At 34.6% G+C, this 22133-nt stretch overlaps 1 protein-coding gene across 1 annotated transcript; it reads right to left on the reverse strand.

The window, feature by feature from the left end:
* Positions 1–958: 958 nt before the first annotated feature.
* Positions 959–20167, reverse strand: LOC107850651 (phospholipase A(1) LCAT3). Its single transcript, XM_016695332.2, has 11 exons — positions 19618–20167; positions 17632–17723; positions 16749–16876; positions 16435–16570; positions 16085–16136; positions 14182–14282; positions 3808–3987; positions 3318–3475; positions 3156–3210; positions 2356–2409; positions 959–1349 (listed from the first exon to the last, which is right to left on the reverse strand). Exons 1-11 carry the CDS (start codon positions 19838–19840, stop codon positions 1185–1187), a joined length of 1344 nt encoding a protein of 447 aa, XP_016550818.2. The 5' UTR covers positions 19841–20167; the 3' UTR covers positions 959–1184.
* Between the last annotated feature and the right edge of the window lie 1966 nt (positions 20168–22133).

The raw sequence follows: 22133 nt of genomic DNA on the forward strand, positions 1-22133 counted from the left end.
TTGGTTGGTTTAATGCTAATGCTAATTTTGTTGATAGGACCTTAAGAATGAAGTTCATTAATAGTCCATTTTCTTGGCTATAATTTTGGGAACTTCATTCTTACTGTTCCTCGGAAAGTAAATGCTTTGTAATTTTGGTTAACATAGTACAATGCTTATAATTTGTGACAATTTTCTACTTATTGTGTATGGTATATTTATCGCGGACCTGACCTTAGATATGAGACTGCGGTATGTGTGTGTTAGGAGGATAGATGAAGGATGCGCTCCGTGGGGTTTGGCTTGAAGGTGGTCGTTGTACTTGCCGTAGTATTATAGTCCTCGCTTGTGATATATGTCTAGCATTATTTGTTGTTTATTGTATTTTTAGTTTTATTATCATATTTTTTTGTTTATTGTATTTTTAGTTTTATTATCATATTTTTTTGTTGTGTTTTTTTTTCTTTCTTGTCGCCTTTGCATTGTTTCCCTTGCTAGTTGCTATGTTTTCCCCTTCATTTCCTTCTCCTTTGTACTTGGAATTGCTAAGCTTCAACCGAGTGTCTTTCGCAAATAATCTCTACTTCCCTCAAGGTTTGGAATTGCTAAGCTTCAACCGAGTGTCTTTCGCAAATAATCTCTACTTCCCTCAAGGTAGCGGTAAGGTCTACGTACATTCTACCCTCGTCAAACCTCACGTGTGCAATTTCACTGGTATGATTATGCTGGTATATTTGCCATATATCATAGTTGCATACAATATGTCTCTTACTTATTTCTGCTCTTACCCAGTGGTCTCAAGTTCGAACTTTGAGTATAGAAAAAAGTACAACCTTGTAATATGGTTACAAGAAGAAAGAAAGAGCCTGGAGTTCTGATAAAACAATCTCATTATGAGGTTACATTTTCAAATTCTGCATAACCATCAGTGCATAAAAGTACTCTTTTCATCGATGAAAGGATTGCAGAAAGGGATCAATGAAAAAAGAACGATAAAACCTCTGGATTTTTGCAATACACGGTAAAATATCGCATCGCGATTACAACAAATGTTGGCACAAATTTCCAATATCTAGAGTGCCCAATAAATACTGCTACTAACATAGCTACATAAACGATGATTCATGCAGGGAACTATTTTCGACATTCTCAAAGAATGTACTTTTGTATATTGCAACTGAGAAGAAAAAAGACATTGTTTACAACTATTGAGCTGAATACAGGTCCATTACCCTAGAGGTCCTGGAATACACCTTTTTGTCGGTGACGCCAAGCCACTTCTTGATAAGCTCGAAAACTGTCTCATCTCTTAGTAGTTCCCTGTGACCAGCCCGCACTCCTACTCTTTCGACTGCTTCAAAATTATCAGCCTGCAGAAGGTCAACAGTTAACCAAGAAGTATTTGTCAATGGCATCATCATACAGACTATATCCTCAATAAACTCAAAAGATTACTCCTAAAAGCAAGCGTTCTCTTGTATACGAGGCAGTATAAACCTACTCTCACAATCGCTTCATGTTAGGGTCAGTCAACGATATTGCTAAGTATTCATGTCCTTTGTACTCACCCTTGCTTTTCTGCACATAATTTTATTTGCCTTCCTACTCAAGGCACTAGTTCAGATGGAAACCTTGATCAGGAAGGTGGCCTTTCTAACATAGCTATCCGTCAGAAATAGCTGCATTCTGTTACAGGCTACTATAGCGGCTGGTGTTTCACGGAAATTTCTAATTTTCAGTTATCCTACTTATGGGATTACACTGGGTATATAATTGTTTAATGTAAGACAGAGAATAAATGAAACAATCAAGTGGTTAGTCAAAGATAAAGGTCACACCAAGATCAACATAACTTGAAGTATTAGTTTATATATGTTGAATTCTTGGACAAGGTAAAATCTACCTCTTGGGGTAATGAGACAAGCAAGTAGTCATTTGGAACGGACACAGAGCAGAAGACGAAGACAATAGCATTGTATCAATATCAAACAGTTACATATAAGACTAAATGTCACAAGTACCTAGCTAGTTTTCACAGTCATGAAGTCAACCATAATATATACAAGCTGTCATTTTACTTCAATCCAATGTCGCCACTGAAAAATTAATACCGCTATTTCTTTTCCTATTTCTTTTTTTATGAAGAAATACTTTTTGAAGATATTTTTTTTTTTTTTTCTTTATTAGAATTAGATTCTGTCTACTTAAAAGTATCAAGATACCATTATTTTTTTAAATATCCATGGTTCCGGGCAAACTTGTGCATCCCTCGACTAATTCCACGGGGTACTTGTTGCCTCGCACCAGTCAAGATACCATTAATCTTACAATATAAAAGAAGACTAAGATACCAAATAGAGAAGTGAAGAATAATACCATTACTGACTCAGCTGGAACAGTTCCATCACCGTCCACATACGAATATTGGGGCTAGATCACAACAGAAATAGGTAATAGTAAGTAAAAAGGCTTCAAGAAGCATCATATAACAGTAAGGGGTCGTTTGGCAGGGCGTATAAGAATAGGGCAGAATATCATGTATTATTAGTGCTTGCATTAGTAATGTTGGTTATGCAGAGATTTTTCTTATGCAAAGTTTGGTTTGATATATTAAAAAATAACATGCATTGCATAATTTCTAGAAGAACATTTTTTTACCAAAAATACCCACAACAAATATGGTGGAAAGGATGTGAAATAGGTTTTGAGGGGCAATAGTGACTTTAATGCATTAGAACCCATTACATTACTAATACCATGGATTTCCATGTATTAGTTATACACACACCTTAATACCAAATAGAATGTATATCAATGCTTGCATAGTTATATATACATAGGTTGAAAAAGTATACCAAATAATGTATGCATGCATTATTTTTTCTAATGCACTCTACCGATCACTAAGTACCCGATGAAGCTCTTTATCTTATATTAATGAACTGGTAGGGGACTGCCAACTCCACCCGAATAGGTGGTTTATTATTAAAAAGTTGACGATGAATGCATGTATTGTTCTCATACATGTGTAGGGAAAGTAAAAAGTGACTCTGAATGCAGTAGAGTTTTGTTGACACTTGATAACAAATCACAAACCCTTATAAAATAAGTGCAGAATAGTTGGAACGTCATAATATCACTCATAATAGCAAGGAAAAAGAAATGAAGTTAGTTACCAATGTATGGCAGACATTCGATAGGTCTTCGATTGGAGAAGCTTCCGTACCGTAGCTACAAACGAAACACGCACACCTCAAATAATGCAGAGCCCCAAAAACAAAGTACGAATCTGTTATGCACTACCTTGTCCTATTGTATGATAAGATACAGTTACATACCTAACATCAAAAGGGGTATCAAAAGATGTCCCATAGATGCTATAGAAAGGAATCCCTTTCGGTAATTGAGCATCATTTAAAATTTTGCGAGTTCTAGCTGCCCAATCAAGAATTGTTAAGTTGAAAGGTAGAGCCACTGTTTTACCATGTACATTGAGCTGCAATTCAGGAAAAGGGAGAAAAACTATATCACTTGCTATGACACTGTGCTCTAGTCATAGATATGCATAAGAGAAACAGGTTATAAACAGTATTATCCAAAACCAATAATGACAGCAGATAAAATGCCATCCTTTACTAAAACCTCATTACTTTAGCTTTGACTAGTTCAAACATTCACGAGATAACGAAATACTTTCTCAAAAAAGCAACAAACCTTCTCACTTATACAGCTAATCGCCGGGTTGGGGAGATGTAGAAGTGGTGAAACTTAAAAACTTGAAATATGAAGTTAATAATTCTAGTGGCTAAACATAGCTTGGAGATATACCTCATTGCTCTTCAGCGCTTCCTGAAAGAGAGTCACACTCGTGCTAGAGTCATAACGTTCTAATTCAACCACTGTATTCCCATCCTTAGATTTCTTCTGCCACACCAAAATTTCAGGTTGCTTTTCCCACTTGAAGTCAGGATTTGGCAACATCTCATAGATTGATGGACACTCAACCAACTTGCAAAAGATTAAACTTGAGAGTAAATTAAATGTCATCATAGGAGAACTCCAAGAAAAGAAAGGAACTATGATTCTAGTCGACATCTTAAGGACGACAAGATAGGCAATTAGACAGTTATTTGCAGCATTGACGGAAACCATAACATTAATGAAAAACATAAAAGCATTTCTTTTATGTTTTCTCTTTTATGTGCCCACGAGTATTACAAGAAATAAAATACAAGAACTGCCAGGTGAAAGAACAGTCATCCCCCAATCAAACGAGATTTCCAGTTTAACTCAATGTATTGATAACCATATGGTTTGAGAGATGCATCAGTAAGGTTCAAAAACTTCTGGCAAATCCTAGCATTACACTTTCAGCATTCAGTTTCTGGAAGTCTTGTTCAGATATATTCTATTAATTATCTAGGGTCATCGAAGATATGATTGAAAATGCTAAAGGAGATCTTTGTACATATTGGAACACCCAAGTCTTGTCGTAAGATTGAATCCAATTCAACTCCAAGACAAATTCTTCTGGATACTAGTTAGAGTTGTATTATATCTCTATGAGCCTTACCCTTTGTTGTAGTTAGAACTCTCTCTCTCTCTCTCTCTCTATATATATATATATATCCTTGTATATGTTAAATAAAGTATGAAGCAAAAGGTGAGAAATAAAAATATACGGCATTTTTGGTTTTATATGGTATCAGATAGCCATATCTACCTCTTCCTCCTCTACTTCTCTTCCTCTCTCGTCCTCTATTCTCACCATGGCTTCCCCTTCTCCTTCTCCGCTAAATCATGCGCATCACTTTATATCTATTAAACTCACTTCCACGAATTACTTATTTTGGAAAACACAACTATATTCCTTCAATTTAAAAATCTTGTGGAAAATCAATTTAATACAAAAATAAAAGCCATTCAAACAGACGGGGGAGGTGAATTTCGAGCTCTCACGCCTACTCTCACAAAATATGGAATTCATCATCCTTTTTCTTGTCCTCATACACATGAGCGACAAGGAAAAGTTGAGCGTAAACATCGTCACATTGTTGAGACGGGTCTAACTCTCATGGCTCACAGTTCTACTCCGTCGAAATATTGGCATTTCTCTTTTGAATGTGCCGTTTATCTTATTAATCGTCTCCCTTCTCATACAAACCAAGGTCTATCCCCATATGAATTGGCATAACTCCAGATTATCACTTTCTTAAAGCATTTGGTTGTTTGTGCTTCTCATTCCTTCATCCATACTACAAAAATAAATTCCAATTCCACACTACTCATTGTGTATTCCTAGGATATAGTTCAAAATACCATGGTTACGTTGTTTGGACATACGAACTGGAAAGATCTATTTTGCACGACACGTGAGATTTGATGAAACACAATACCCCTTTGCTTCTCAATCTATTTTGGGATCGCCTCCCCTCTCCGCAAGATCGCCACCGAGTCAGCCCATTTGCATTTCTGCTCCAATTCATGCTACTGTAGGATCAAATCCCATGCATTCTACCTCTCCAACCATGCACACGTCTTCACCTGTTACTAGTGGTCACACACAACAGCAAAGTCCCATTCCTTATCCATTAACTACTAATGATGTTGTACCGTCCCCTCCATCAACGCCCATTAATCCTTCTTTCCATCCTACTGTTTATCCAGTGGTCGTTGACCCGAATACTGCCCGACAGCTTCCCTCGCTGCCATTAGTTGTGGATTTCACAAGTTTCTCACCCCCTCGAACTGCTCGAGTGTCCAAACCGGCTACTGTCCATAAGCCTCAACCGCCTACGACTACCTTTAGATCTCATCCTATGACTCGTTGCTCAAAACATCCTTCAACGCAGCTTGTCACTCTCCCTTCCTCTCAAAATACCCCAACTTCAGAACCCACCTGTTTCACAGAAGCCAACAAATTTAGGGAGTGGAGAGAAGCAATGACTACGGAAATTTCTGCACTTCTTAAAATAACACATGGACACTTGTACCTCCCAATCCCACCATGAATATATTGGGTTGCAAATGGGTGTTTCGAATAAAAAGAAATTCCTCTGGTGCCATTGATAGATTCAAAGCTCGGCTTGTTGCCAAAGGCTTTCATCAACAAGACGACCGTGACTATTTCGAGACTTTCAGTCCGGTAGTAAAATCAACAACTATTCGGATAATTTTATCCATGGCTACCTCAAAGAACTGGACACTTCGTCAACTCGACGTGCAAAATGCATTTTTACACGGAGACCTTCGAGAAGATGTCTTCATGTTGCAACCCCCCGGTTTCTCCCATCCTTAGCTTCTCACTATGTTTGCAAGCTAAATAAATCACTTTATGATCTTAAACAGGCACCACGCTCATGGTATATGCGCCTCTATAATTTTTTGATAGCTTTGGGCTTCATAAGCTCAAAGACTGATGCGTCTCTGTTCATATTTAATTTTGATGGAGTTCAGATTTTCATACTTTTCTACGTTGAAGATATTATCATTACTGGGAACAATCCTTCATGTCTTGAATCCATCATCACCAGATTAAGTACGGAATTCGCCATCAGAGACCTCGGACCTCTATCATTCTTCCTAGGAATTCAAGTGACCCGCCACTCTACCGGTATATTCTTGTCTCAAGAACATTATGCCTATGATATACTAACGAGAGTTGGAATGCAAGCTTGCAAACCACGGCATTCCCCCATGTCTACTTCCACCAAGCTTCACATTGGTGATAGCGCCTCTTTCCATGATCCTACTCTCTATCGGCAAATTGTAGGGGCGCTACAGTACTTGACACTTACACGACCTGATCTCTCATTCTCTGTTAACAGGGTGTGTCAATACATGCACAATCCCACTATAAACCAGTGGGCAGCCGTGAAAAGGATATTACGCTATCTTCAGCATTCCAAGCATATGCATTTGCTTATTCCTAAGTCCACATCCTTCTCGCTGCAAGCATTACTGATTCGGATTGGGCAGGTTCCTTGGATGATAGAAAATCTATAGGTGGATTTGCCATATTTCTTGGTTCAAGTTTGGTATCTTGGTCGTCAAAGAAACAGCGTACGGTTGCTCGTTCATCCACAGAGTCTAAATATAAGGCACTTGCCGACGGCGCGGCAGAATTGACATGGATTCAGTCCTTATTATTTGAACTTAGTGTAACTTTATCTAATGCTCCTACCTTATGGTGCGACAATATTGGTGCGGCATATCTTTCTATTAACTCGATATTCCATGCTCGCACCAAACATGTGGAAATTGACTTTCACTTTGTTCGTGATAAAGTTGATCGAAGGGATTTATCTGTGAAGTTCATCTCCTCAAAGGACCAGTTAGCTGATTTGTTCACAAAGCCTTTAGCATCTGAGAGGTTTAAATTTCTATGTTCCAAACTAATGGTAAGCTACCATCCATCAGCTTGCACGGGGGTATTGGAACACCTAAGTCTTGTCGTAAGATTGAATCCAATTCAACTCCAAGACACACTCTTCTGGATACTAGTTAGAGTTGTATTATATCTCCATGAGCCTTACCCTTTGTTGTAGTTAGAACACACACTCTGTTGGAAAGTAGAACATGTTTGTAGTTTTGATGATTGACAAATAAGAACCTGGTTTGCAACTTGTTGTGTTTTTGTATGTTGTATCATGTGAACCAGGTTCCAGAGCAGATGCGAACCAGGTCCCAGAACAGGTAGCGTGAATACACAAGGAAATCAAGCACAAATAAGGAAGACTGGAGCCACGAAATAAAGAAGAAAATTCATAAAGGAGAAAAGAAGAAAAGAAATAAAAAGCAGAGAAGAAAAGAAATAACAAAAAGTAGAGTCTAGGAGTCAATGTTTCCTTATATGATACAATCTCCTTATAAGAAAAAGAATCATATAATTCCCTATATGAAACCATGTTCCATTTGGAGAAGGAGTCTCAATCCGTGATATTCTAGGGTATGACGAATCTCCAGCATATATATGGCATGAAGATCATTGAGAGCCGCATCTATTGCATATCCACGAAATATATCATCTTGAGAGCAATAGCCATCGGAGCAAAAACTGCAGGAGTTTATCACAGCAAAACAGAAACCTGGTTCACAGTTTCTGTTCGAGTTTGCACAACTGAATACTGAAGTTTGAGAAGTTTAAGGCTAGAGTTAGTAGTCTTTGTCGAGTTCATCAGTTGGAGTAAATTGATGAGTTTTAAGTCTCCAATAGGATAGATTCTGAGTTGTAATCTTTTCTATTATTGAACATTGTGAGTGTGAGCAATAAGAAGCGGGTTTGGCTCTTATTCGTGGGGTGTTGTAACAAGAAGCGGGTTTGACTTCTTGTTTGTGAGTTGTTGTAACAAGAAGCGGGTTTCACTTTTTGGAGTGCTCATATATTGGGTAGAACAGTTGGAGTAAACTGTGGAGTTGTGAGTTAAGAGTTAGGTTCTAGGATTACAGGGTTGTAATCTAGAACAAAGCTCTTTGAAATTAGTGGAGATTGGTGGTGAAATCCTACACAGTGTAGGTCGTGGTTTTTTACTCCCTTGAGCAAGGAGTTTTCCACGGTAAATTTGTGTTGCACTTTATTTTACTGTTTGTTGTTTGCTGCGATTTCTGAGACCAGGTTCCTGATACGTGTGGTGGGATTAGTTAATTTTCTACATTTGGTATCAGAGAGGTCTTTTCAATTAAAGGCTAACAACTTAAAAAGGATCAAATGGCTGCCCCACCAACATCTCAAAAAGGTGCTTCGCAAATTCGACCACCCCTCTTTAACGGGCAATATTATGGGTGATGGAAGAATAGGATGATGGACTTCATTATTGGTGAAAATCATGATCTGTGGAATATTTTATTGGATGGCCCAACAATCCCAATGAAGCTTGGTGAAGATGGAAAGACATAGGTTCCTAAAGGAAGATTGGAATTTGATGATAATGACAAGATAAATGTTCAAAATAATGCAAAGGCCAAAAAAATTCTTATCTGTGGCATTGGCCCTGATGAGTACAATAGAATATCCCCTTGTACCACAGCGAAGGAAATTTGGGACACTTTACAAACAGCTCATGAAGGTATCAGTCAAGTGAAAAAGTCTAAGATTGATGTACTAAATAGAAAATATGAATTATTTAGGATGAAGGAATGAGAGATTATTCAGGAGATGCATACCAGGTTCACATCAATCATTAATGAGATCTACTCTCTAGGTGAAGTTATTCCCAACGGTAAGACTATCCGAAAATTGCTCGTTGTGTTGCCGGAGTCATGGGAATATAAGGTGGAATATAAGGTTGAAGCTATCTCTGAGGCTCATAATGTAGACACATTAACCATGGATAAGCTCATCGGAAACTTGTAAACGTATGAGCTTAAGAAAAATCAAGAACGTGAAAGAATTGGAGTCTCAAAGGAAAATAATTTGGTTCTTAAAGCTACTGAAAAGGTAGATTTTGAACATGAGAATTTGACACTCATGACTAGGAGATTTCAAAAGGTGTTGAGGAAGAGCCTGAATTCAAAAAATAGGAACCAGGTTCCAAAAAATTATGAAAAGGAAAATCATGATCAAGTGTGTCACAAGTGTGGCAGTCCTAAAAATAACCAAGAAAACTATAAGGAACAAAAGAAGGACCTTGTTCTTCCATCACATAGAACCATGACAAAACATGAAGCTGATGTTGCTGTTAAAAGGGCTCTTGCTAAAATGGGAAACTCTTCTGATGAATTTGAAGATGAAGAACCACAAAATAGGTCATTACTGGCTATGGTTGAATCTGATGATGAGGACACTCTAGCACTTGTTGCAATTGCTGATTCAGATGGTGAACAACAGGAAGAAAGTTCCAAGGAGGCTATACTTTCACACATGACAAGTTCTGACTCAGATGGTGATACTGAACAAGGAGACTCTGAGGTATGTTTTCTTGATCTTAAATTTGAACTCAAAAATTTTTCTAAGAGAAAACTTGATAATCTGGCTTATGTTCTTATTGATGCTTATTATTCTGTTTGTTCTGACAAGAATCAACTTATGAGTGATTATGCATCATTAAGAATGGACTATCAAAGTCTTGATGAAGAAAATTGTTCCTTGAAAAACTCTTTAAAGGAATTTTCGTCAAAAGGAAAAAGCCAAGCAACCACTTTTCAACAATCTTTAGAAGATGACATCAAGAAATTGCCTGTAAATCTTTAAGAAATTACTGAAAGATATAGGTTGTTGCAGGAAAATCTTGCAAGGACTAAAAATGAGTTAGAACACAATAAAAGGTGGACCAGGTCCTCAACACTGTTAATTCAAATCCAGGATAGTCAAACCACCACTAGACATGAGATTGGTTTTAAACCTGAAGAACACAAGTCCTCACAAGGTAAGCCTGCTGGATTAAAATTTTGTACTCACTGTGGAAAGGAAGGCCATCTTAGAAATCAATGTCAACGTCAAATTCAGGCAAATCATAAAAATATTAATTTTGTCAAAAAGGGACCTGGTTCTTGTCAGATGAATCGCTTTAATTTTGTTAAAAGGAAATCGGGTCCTTACCATGCAAATGCTAAAAAGAAACAATCCTCTTGTTTGCCTTTTTGGGCTAGAAGAGATCTCATTCATCCTTTTAATCATAGGAAGGGGCCTAAGTTAATTTGGGTACCCAAGACTAATTTTTAGCTAGTGTTTCAGGTGAAGATGAGAGGAAAAGACAAATCATGGTATTTGAATAATACATGCTTCGTACACATGATCGAAAAGCAAAAAAGTTTCCTCTCACTCACGTATTTCCAAGGTTATAAAGTAGACTTTGAAAAGGGAAAAGGATTGAAACATAATTTGTTGAGCATCTTTTAAATGCATGACAAAATGAAAAATCAAATTCTGAAACCTGGTTCTAAAAGAAGGAGTCTTGAAAGTCCTATTTCGTAAGTTTCCCAACACGAATTCACTGAAGAAATGCTCAAAGTGATCTAAATTCAAGAAGAATGTTAGAATGTTCTAACTTCAATATTGACGGTTCGCTCACAGCAATTGGGAAAATTATGCAATAGAACCTGGTTTGTTTAATTTGCAGAAAGATTGTAAAAAAAATAGCCTTGTTATTGGCAATCTTGATGATCGTGATCTTGAAGAGCTGGTTGAGAATGATAGATTTGGTATTGTTGGAGATGATTATGAGGACATGGATGGTCAATACTGACAGAACTTGGTTCCCAAGAAGTTCCTGCAATGATCAAATTTATAGCTCAGTGGTAATCCTCGTATCAGTGAGGAGGTATAGGAGACAGGGGGAACAAGTGTTGATACTATGCATGGTGAACAAAAAGGAGGGGGAACTGCTGGATGATTAAAAGGTTCAACGCAATGTGAACCTGGTTTTTCCTGGAGCTTGGTCTTATCAAGAAGCATTGGCACATCATCATGACTTCCTTAATAATTGGCTAGTAAATGAATAATTTTATGCTTGATTGGACATATAATGTATATCTAATAACTCAGTCTCGTACTGTTACAGGTACAAACCTCAGACACATCTTTGACAATGGCTAAAAGATCTGTGGATATTACCTCTGCTTTCTTACAAATTGCATCAAGAAATTGAAGAAGATCTCAAAAAATGGGGAACCTGGTTCCTTATTTATAGTCAGGTATGTACCATCCTTTTCAATGCATGTATTTCTTGAGTATGTGTAAAGCTTGAGCACTGGTGAACCTGATTCATTCTTAAAAAGCCAATTCTTTCAAGAAAAGCATCGAGAATCCTCCTTTGTCTTTTCAATGCTGAACATCCTTCAATCCCAAACTACTTTGATAAAGAGGATCTCAGTCTTAAAATTACCCTAGCTCCAATTTGGAGGAACCTAGTCCCTTTTCTTCAATGTCTTCATTGTCTTAACCACCTCTTTCAATTGAACCAGGTTGACAAATCCCAAATCATGGCCTCACTTCTCAAGTGTAATTATTTCTTGGGGGAACAACCTTCTTAGAAACAAACTACGATCAGCTCCCTTGTTGTTGCTAAATTCATCATTGTTGCACTAATTCTGATGAATTTCTTAACCATTTATATTCTTCAACAATCCAAGTTTGAAATTCATCAAGAAGAAGTTAATTGATATAAGTACCTGGATGGAGTAAGATCTTTATGCATTTGAACCAAGTTTCAAAATTAAAAAAATTAAAAAATAAAAGAGTCCCATCACTCAATTGTTGTTTCTCCTACATCTTGCAAATGCACAGTTTACTTGAAGTTGAAAACACTCAACTAAAGGTGGACCTCATGTATGCTTAGCATGAAGCATTGTGAAAAAAAAATGCCAAAAAAAAAGAAGTGCACAATGGTATGGAAAAGCATTCCACCTCCTCCTTCCCAGCCTTAGTACTTCTCATACTCATGATATTATGTGCTTTTGATTAGGGTCATAAGGGCTTAAATTGGTGCATATCTACTTCATTGTGTTCCTTCTCTGCATCTCTTGATTGTGTATGTAAGATGGTTGATATCCATACATTGACTTACCTTATTGTCAACAAGTGTGCACTGAATAGTGTTGCCCTAGTGGCCATGAGTTAAAATGATATTGCACTCATTGTATGTTCATTGGGTTCTTTGGTTGTTGATTTTCAATGATGCCAAAAAAGGAAGTTATATGGGGTGGACAAAGAATATATGATGTATTGTTTGTCATCGTCAAAAAGGGGAAATTGTTGGAAAGTAGAATATGTTTGTAGTTTTGATGATTGACAAATAAGAACTGGGTTTGCTACTTGTGTTTTTGAATGTTGTATCATGTGAACCAGGTTCCAGAGCAGATGCGAACCAGGTCCCAGAATAGGTGGCGTGAATACACAAGGAAATCAAGCACAAATAAGGAAGATTGGAGCCACGAAATAAAGAAGAAAAGAAATAAAAAGCAAAGAAGAAAAGAAATAACAAGAAGAAGTAGAGTCTAGGAGTCGATGTTTCCTTATATGATACAATCTCCTTATAAGAAAAGGATTCATATAATTCCTTATAGGAAACCATGTTCCATTTGGAGGAGGAGTGTCCCAGTCCGTGATATTTTAGGGTATGACGAATCTCCAGCATATATATGACATGAAGATCATTGAGAGCCGCATCTATTGCATATCCACGAAATATATCATCTTAAGAGCAATAGCCATCGGAGCAAAAACTTCAGGAGTTTATCACAGCAAAACAGAAACCTGGTTCACAGTTTCTGTTCGAGTTTGCACCACTGAATACTGAAGTTTGAGAAGTTTAAGGCTAGAGTTAGGTAGTCTTTGTTGAGTTCATCAGTTGGAGTAAATTGATGAGTTTTAAGTCTCTAATAGGATATAGATTCTGAGTTGTAATCTTTTCTATTATTGAACATTGTGAGTATGAGCAATAAGAAGCGGGTTTGGCTTCTTATTCGTGGGGTGTTGCAACAAGAAGCGGGTTTGACTTCTTGTTTGTGAGTTGTTGTAACAAGAAGCGGGTTTCACTTCTTGGAGTGCTCATATATTGGGTAGAACAGTTGGAGTAAACTGTGAAGTTGTGAGTTAAGAGTTAGGTTCTATGATTGTGGGGTTGTAATCTAGAACAAAGCTCTTTGAAATTAGTGGAGATTGGTGGTGAAATCCTACGCAGTGTAGGTTGTGATTTTTTACTCCCTTGAGCAAGGAGTTTTCCACGGTAAATTTGTGTTGCACTTTATTTTACTGTTTGTTGTTTGCTGCGATTTCTGAGACCAGGTTCCTGATACGTGTGGTGGGATTAGTTAATTTTCTACACTCTTTCTCTCTCTCTCTCTCTCTCTATATATATATATATCCTTGTATATGTTAAATAAAGTATGAAGCAAAAGGTGATAAATTAAAATAAACGGCACTCTTGGTTTTATCTATATATATATATATATATCCTTGTATATGTTAAATAAAGTATGAAGCAAAAGGTGATAAATTAAAATAAACGGCACTCTTGGTTTTATAGTACAGGATGATGCATATGAAGTTAGACACGCCTCAAGCGTAGTTCATATTTAACAGCTTCACTTGATGAAAAAAATATCTTCAGTAAACAACGAGGCAGGTAAATTAAAATCATCATCAAGAGATATTCTCCATCTAAATCAACAAATAAGGAGCTATTGGTGAACTTAAGCATTGTTTTTCTGCAGAAGTTACTAATGGGGGCTCTTGCACTAGTTTCTTAACCAAGAGAGGCTTACCAATTGATGCATTGTCCACCTTGACACAAAAAAGTTGCTTTCTAATCCTTCAACGAACTGCACTCCAGTTAAGAGAGAATCATTAATGCATCCAGGAGCACCTGTTTACCAGAGATGAACAATTAGATATTCTGCACACTTTCAATTCGCAGCCTCACCCCCCCCCCCCCCCCCCAACCAAAACCAAAACCCCTACATACATACAAAAGCACAATCAGGTTATCTCCTCTTCTTTTTGGTGTGGGTAGGGACAGGAATGTTGCCAGGGGCCCTGGCCTGATAGCCTCTCCCTCACTGCTCATACTAAAGGTTTATAATTAACTTTTTTTCAAACGGCAATGCAAGTACTTTGTTGTGGCCCTACACTTACATGGTAAATTCTAAAATGTTATCACCAGAAATCTGGAAGAAAGATAATATATTCTTTTATGAAACTTATACTGGTCTGTAAATGCAAAGTTTCCCCTTCCTCCAATTATATATGACACTAGTACTATTTTGCGAACAACTTTTCTTTGACAATGATTCAAAATAAAAAGCTACAAATTTAAATTGTATTCAGGGGTGGCTCAAGTGTAAAGCTAGTAAAGAAATTTTGAGGCCTCAAAAATTTTAATAGTAAACTATATGATTTCAACTTCACTTAAAATAGTAACGAAGATTATGAAATACATTTTAAAAAATTATCTTAAAAAAAAGAGAAAAAGCTATCAAATTTTAACAAGAAATATTTTAGAACTTTGAACTAAACAACTCAAACTTTATATTGATAAATAAAATTTTAACAACAACATCCAAGTTAATGCATTGCAAGCAAATGAGTAATATCTTATTACCTAGAATTATTCCTTACTTTTATTAATAATTATATTAATCTGTGAAATTAAAGATTATATGTCTTTTAAAAATTCTATACCAAAACAACTACTATGCAAGTAAGACAACTCTAAATTATTATCGTAGTATTTTTGTATGCATGTTTACATCTCTTATGAAAACTTGGCTTTAAGCCACTAATTTTATTGAGACGTTGTATTCATTGCAAATTATCAATTAGTTACTGTTTCTTTCTTCTATTTTGTAAATAGTACTAACCCTAGATAATAAGCTTGTGATGCTGACTGGACTTCTCTAGTTATGTGATCTACTTTTTTTTGTTGTTGGAAGGGGAGCTGGTGCAAATAAATACTAGTAACAAACCAGAACTATAGTCTCTTTCTCAATGATTTGGGATAAGACTTACACTTCCCCAATCAGTCCAGCCAGACAGGGGAGATTTCTCTTTTAAGCTAAAAAAATAAAAGAAACCTGACTGACTGTATTTTCAGATTCACTGATCCCATATACTTCCATCACCAAAGCCGCACCAATCGATTTTTGGCCAAAGGCGAAATTGGTATCATTGGAAAGCTGACTCAATTATCTACAATTTGGTGGGTCTTGAGCTGCAAAATTCTACTTGTATCAAAAATCATATAATTCAAATTCTGAATCATCTCTAATCCTATAACTATAATATTAATTTTTTATATTAATGCAGTGCTGGATCAATTTTGAAGAATGGCACAAAGTATCCTCTTCTACAAATTCATTGGCATTCTCCCTCTGAACATAAAAGAATTTTGACCTTCAATAAAATGGTGTACGGGAATATCCTGATGCATAAGCAAAAACCACAATGTCCCACAGTAGGCCACTCCCCAGCCTGCCTGGGGCACCCAGGTTGATTTTCGGCCAAAATCACGCCCGGACCGGGCCCACTGTAATGCGTCCCGATTGAGACTTGGTTGTGTTTTAATGCAGCATGTGGTAGTGTTTGCTTATAGGCAGTTGAAGTAGTATCCGAGCAATTCAAAATAGAAATGTCTACAAAAAGTTGCAAAGAGAAAGGAAGAAAAGTTACCTTGAAAGGGGGTGGCAATGGAAATCCACTTATTCACGTACTTGGAAAATATCTGAAAAGTAATTGTTTGCATTTAGGAATGCCACTCATGGAAGAGTGAATTTTAAATCAAGAAGCTAGGTAGGAAAGGAGGAGACAGAAAAGCAAAACAGAAAAGATACATGAGCAAAACATGTTGAAGACATTATCTCAAATTGGAAACATAGGTGACACACAGGAACAACACCCCAAAACGCCCCCCTTGTGCATGCCACTTATGACACATCACACTTTATCTTCTTTTGATGATATAACTTGATTAAACGCTGTAGGCGATTTGCACTGAATAAGTCTCAAGCAATTGCACTTACATCATTATGAAGAGAAATGAAACATGTGATTAACAATCCACCCATGGAATGTGAAATAATATCGACTTTTCTTCCCCCAGAAGCTTTATAAGCGGCAGCCAACTTTGCTTTCAGGTCATTCATTACCTTGTCAATCCTGCAACCACATACTAACCAGGTCCCGTAAGTGTGATGATAATAGTTTCAGTATTAAGCCAAAATAGAACTAAGCTTCTCTTGTTTGCTACCATCACAATCAACCAACTTAATGAATAGTAAACTATACAGTGCAATATGGCATAGCGACAATGGAAATTTCAACGGTTAAATTATACCTATTGCTTTGGCGGAAGTCATAACCAAACCCAAACAATGTAGTTCCCTTTTTATATCCACATTTGACAAGCATATCAATCATATCATGAAAATGGTATACACCGGTCAAGTGTATACACTTAACTATCTGGAAATCAAACACCAGTAGAAGAGATTATGATCTCATTAAAGTAAAGTACTACAGAAAAGGAAAAGAAACACAAAAAAATGAGGACATATATTTACTTTATGTAGGCACTTAAGAGTTAAAAAAATGAGACTAACTAGTATTATTTCAAAATTCAGAAAACTTCAAGATGTTCTCAACTATACAAGAGAGTAATCTCACTATCTATCAGGGGTGGCCCAAGGGTAAGGCTGGTAAAGCATTTGCTTCGCGTTACTTAGGCTACGCTTCCATGTAGGCTAGTTACTAGGGGGCATGCACCTCATTGCCCATAAGTTATATCTTGAATAGAAACAGCACCAAGCATAAATAAGATTGGCAAAATGATTATAAAATTGTTAAGGAAATCATTATGAATAAGTTATTACTTTTTCTTGCATTACATATACTTTAAAAAAAAAATAGTTGCGCCTTTTTAAACTAAACCCCACACTTCAATTGCTCTTTGTGCTTAAAGCCCCGATAGTCTCCAGGCTCTTTTTACTTATTACTTACGTGTTCTTTATATGCCAGTAACTGATTTTTTTTTATGACTAAGATACTCTTGAAGTAATTATCCTGCATCTATATAGACAAAGGTGTTGTAACTATTGTCAAGATTACATCACCTCCCATACAACTTCGTACTTAACAAAGCTACAAAAGAACTATTGATGAAACCCGATACTAAAGCACATAGATATACACTTGTGATCACATGATGATGCAAATCATACCGCTGAAGGATCCAAAATGTCAATTGCATATAGTCCATAATCATCTTGTGGCACTACTATCTCTGTGCAATCATCCAATGACTCTGTATACCCTGAATATCCCACACCAAAACCAACAATAACATACAACAATTCACCCAAAAAAATAATAATAATAATAAAAACTTGAAAATGTTCGCTATAAAGTCTTCCGGTGTTTGATTATTACAAGTTACAATTGTATGAAACAGTTCCCATCACTCATTTTACTTACGAACAAAATCATTTGTTTTGCATATATCCAAACACAACCCAAAGTCACTTGTTTTAAACAACACTGTTATCACACTCACTATTATCACACTCAAAATTTAGTACCAAAACACTGTTATCACACTCACTATTCTACCTTATTACAACAATATAACCCCGTGTAATCCCACGAATGGGGTCCATGGGGAGAGTGTTGTGTGCGCATACTTACCCTACCCTGTGAAGATAGAAAGATTGTTTCAGATAGACACTCGACACGAGTAAGCTATATAAAAAACAAATATAAAAAGAAAATACAGCAGCGAAGAAGCCAACTAGAAAATAGTAAACTTTAATAGTCCAAAAACCAATTTGCTACCGAAATATTTTCATCATCACTTTATGTTTGTGTTAAAAAGAATCATTTAAATATTTTTACTTAATTTCAATTTGTTTATCTTATTTTTTAGTCCGTTTCAAAAAAAAAAAAATTCCTTTTTTGGCAATGCTAGGACGTGTTTGGATTGGCTATTAATAAGTAGCTTCTACGTCAAAAGTCATGAGTTAGTATTACCCTACTTTTGACTTTTTGACTTATAAGCACTTATTTAACTTAAAATTAATGCTTAAAAGCATTTTTTTACTTTGTCAGACACTATCAAAACTAAAAAAATGCTTAAAATAAGTCAATCCAAATACCCACTTAATCCTAACCTTCCACACAGGTGTAACATGTTTAAAAGTTTAAGACTTAGAAGATATTTTGGTAATTCTAAACTTTCAATTTGTTTGCATTACTTTTCTTTTTAGTATATTTCAAAAGAAATTTCTCTTTTTTATTTTTAACTTTCTAATTCTAATTTAGCACATTGCGCATTTAAAATTACAAGATAAAAGGAAATTTTGTAATTCTAACTTTCCAGTTGTTTGCATTAGTTTCCTTTCTAGTTCGTTGCAAAAAGAAAATTCCTTCCCTTTTTAAAATAATTTTTTTAATTCTAACTTTCCAAGTTGAATATTTAAAACTATGAGATTAAAATATAGCCCTCCGTTCATAAATACTTATTCACTTTTGACTTGATATATACATTAATAAATACTAGTAATAAATAGAGGAGTGGTTTATCCATAGCATCCTTTGAATATAAATAGTAATTTTTTTGCTATAAAAAGTATAACGAGTGATGTATGTCTTTAATATCAAGAATAAAATGAATCTGAACAAGTATTATCACGCATCTCAAATAGAAAATTAGACAAATAAATATAAACAGTGGGAGTATATTTTGTTAACTCTAATATCACAACTCAAAAAATCTTTTTTATTCTTAAACTCCGTGCAAGTTAAAACTGATGAAATATATAAATAATCTATTCGGAACGCAATAACCAAAAAAAATTATAATTTCAAGCTCAAAAATTAAAAATCCGGGCCTCAACAACCACTCATGAAAAGTATACTTTTCCATTTTAGAAAAAAATAACCTACTTTGACTTTGACATAAAATTTAAAAAAATAATTTATAACGTTAAATTAAAGTTGTATCAAATATATCAAAATGTCTTTAATCTTATTGTGCTAAACATGTCATGTAAAAAATTAATGTATTACCAAAAACGAAAAGGTTCATTTTTGTTTTAACGGAATAAAAAGAAAAGTAGATACAGTAATACTTTTTAAACGGAAAAAGTGATTCATAAACTAAAAATTCTAACTCCGCAACTGCACACAATAATGAAAAAAAAGCTTCTAACCTGTCTTAGGATTGTAAATGGACCATAATTTTTTTTTGAACTCAAGTTCAGCAAGTAGAATTCGGACCCAAACTCGGGTCTCAAAACCGCCCATTTTCTTACTCTTAGCATGTAGAATTGACCCGGCTAGACCCGTTACTAACAAAACCGGGTTCCTATCAACTTCATTAGCAGAATCGAAGCTCCGACCCGGAAATAAACAACAACAATAATCTCGGAACATTTGAAAATTCGCCGGAGCTCCGAATGGCGGCTGTTAGTGTTGGTAGTTGAACTATTAGAAGTGAAAAATCGCATGTTAAAAGTGTTGCTTTTTATTTTATTTTTGGACAAAAAAAACGTTTGGTAGATGTACAATTGTACTTGTTGATTGATTGAAAGAAGTGTGTAGATAAGTGCAATAATTGAAAATTACGTGAGTCGGAATTTTTATTAACGAGATTAAAATATAAAAATGTAAAAATAAAGTATAAAATACAGTATTAGTATAATTTTTTTCCGAAGAAGATTTGAGATGAACTTTTCGATCCTACCTTGCTCGGCTCCTGCATGTATGTAAGTGTGGATATATTTAGAAAAATGATTTTCTTATATTTCATTTGTCACATATTGACTTGACATATTTATTAAAAATAATTAATAATAGAAATATTTTATTATATTATTTATTTCTATTAAATGATGTTTATATTATGTCTTAAAATTAATTTGAAAAAAAAAATAATTAATGTTTAAGATAAATTAAGAAAAAAGAAGTTTTCTTCTCTCGAAGTCAAAAATAACAAGTAAAAGTAGAAACTCAACTAGAAAATTAGTGACAAGTAAAAGTAAATGAAAGAGTACTTTCAATTGTGTAAGTGTAATAATTGAAATTTGTTGCGTTGAATGTGGAGTTAAAATTTTACGAGATCAAAATATAACAAATAAATATATAAAGAAATTAAATGAAGTTTAATATTAATTATGTACTCATATATGTGTAAAATATTTTTTATAATATATAAAATAATATTATTTTTTGTCGAAGAAGATTTAGATGAACTCTTTGATTCTGGCTAATTCGTGCATGGGGATGTGGGTGTAGATACATATTTTAACAATTTGGAAAACGATTTTTTGTATCTATTTTTATTTATGGAATTATGTTGGATATTTATTAATGTTATTAATTTTTTTTAATCTACTGAAAATAACTTTGCCGAAGGTAAGAGTAAATTTATGACCAAGCAACATAAATATCAATCTTTTAAAAGTAATTACAACACTTTCTCCCATTTTTTTAATTACTTTACTCTCTCTATTAATATACATAACATAACCGACATATACATAGCATTCTGTGTATATGTGAAATTTTTGTAATATGTTTAGAGAGTTAAAAAATTTTATAATATTAAAAATATAAGTTGTGTATTTGTTTAATTTTTAGTAAATTTAACGTATATTCCATCGTCTCTAATCTTTATTTGTGGAACTATTGTGCGTATATTATTGATGTTGTTATATTTTATATTATTCGGTGAGTTTGTATGAAAAATCTTAATAGCTCAATTAACTATCTAAATTTTCATCGTGTTAATAACACTTTAATTTCTCATATTATAATCCTCTTCACCATCTCCCTCCTCTACCTCGATTTTATTAATATGTATAAAAAAAAACAACTAACATCACATCCTCTCTAGTCCTATTTTTGAGTTTAATTTTTTTAGAAAAAAAATCAACTTGCATTCTACCTTCTTCTTTGTCATTTATATTTAGGAAAATGACAGAAACGACACTTCAAATTAAATTATTTTTATGAAAATGGCCATGAAATTTAAATTTCACTTTCTAATCATTTCAATTTATTGGCTTGTTCTATACCGTTTCTACACACCTTCTATACAGTTTCTATACATATCTTATACATATAAATAGTATATACGAAAATTATAAAGTTTTGATACCTAATTTATACAATAATGGTGTATATTTTTTTACACATTTTATACAACAATTATATAATTTTCATACACTTTCTATATATTTTTTATATATATTTTATACATATACATATTTGATTGAACTATACAATTTCTATACATATATCTTATATAGATACATATTCTATTTAACAATTATAGAATTTTTATATTATTTAATTATTATTTCTAAACAATGAAAAAAAAAACAGAATATTTGATCAGTTAAAAAATTTATAGCTAAAAAAAATTAAAATATTTTTAAAAGGGCCGAATTGCCCAAGTTGAATACTGTATCAGTATTGTATATAGATTGTATCAGTATTATATATGGATTGTATCAGTGTTGTATATGGACTACATAGGCCAAAATGACCCAAATTAAATGGCTATAAAGCGAAAATAGTATATCTGACTGACCACTTTTTGGAAAGTTTTCAAACTTGGGCTATTTATTTTAAAAAGTTCTATAAAGTGTCCTTTTCCCTTTATTTTTTATACTAGATACCGTAGCCCATGCCAGCACGGGCCCAACATATGTTATTTACTTAT

Source organism: Capsicum annuum, chromosome 12, assembly GCF_002878395.1.
Source record: "Capsicum annuum cultivar UCD-10X-F1 chromosome 12, UCD10Xv1.1, whole genome shotgun sequence".
Lineage (NCBI taxonomy): Eukaryota > Viridiplantae > Streptophyta > Magnoliopsida > Solanales > Solanaceae > Capsicum > Capsicum annuum.

Coding starts and splice junctions, on each gene's coding strand:
- LOC107850651 (XM_016695332.2), bottom strand. CDS start 19,840: ATGTTCCGAGATTATTGTTGTTGTTTATTTCCGGGTCGGAGCTTCGAT. Junction 14,283..16,084: donor CATTGCCACCCCCTTTCAAG/GTAACTTTTCTT, acceptor TCTGGTAAACAG/GTGCTCCTGGATGCATTAAT. Junction 2,410..3,155: donor CGAATGTCTGCCATACATTG/GTAACTAACTTC, acceptor GTTGTGATCTAG/CCCCAATATTCGTATGTGGA.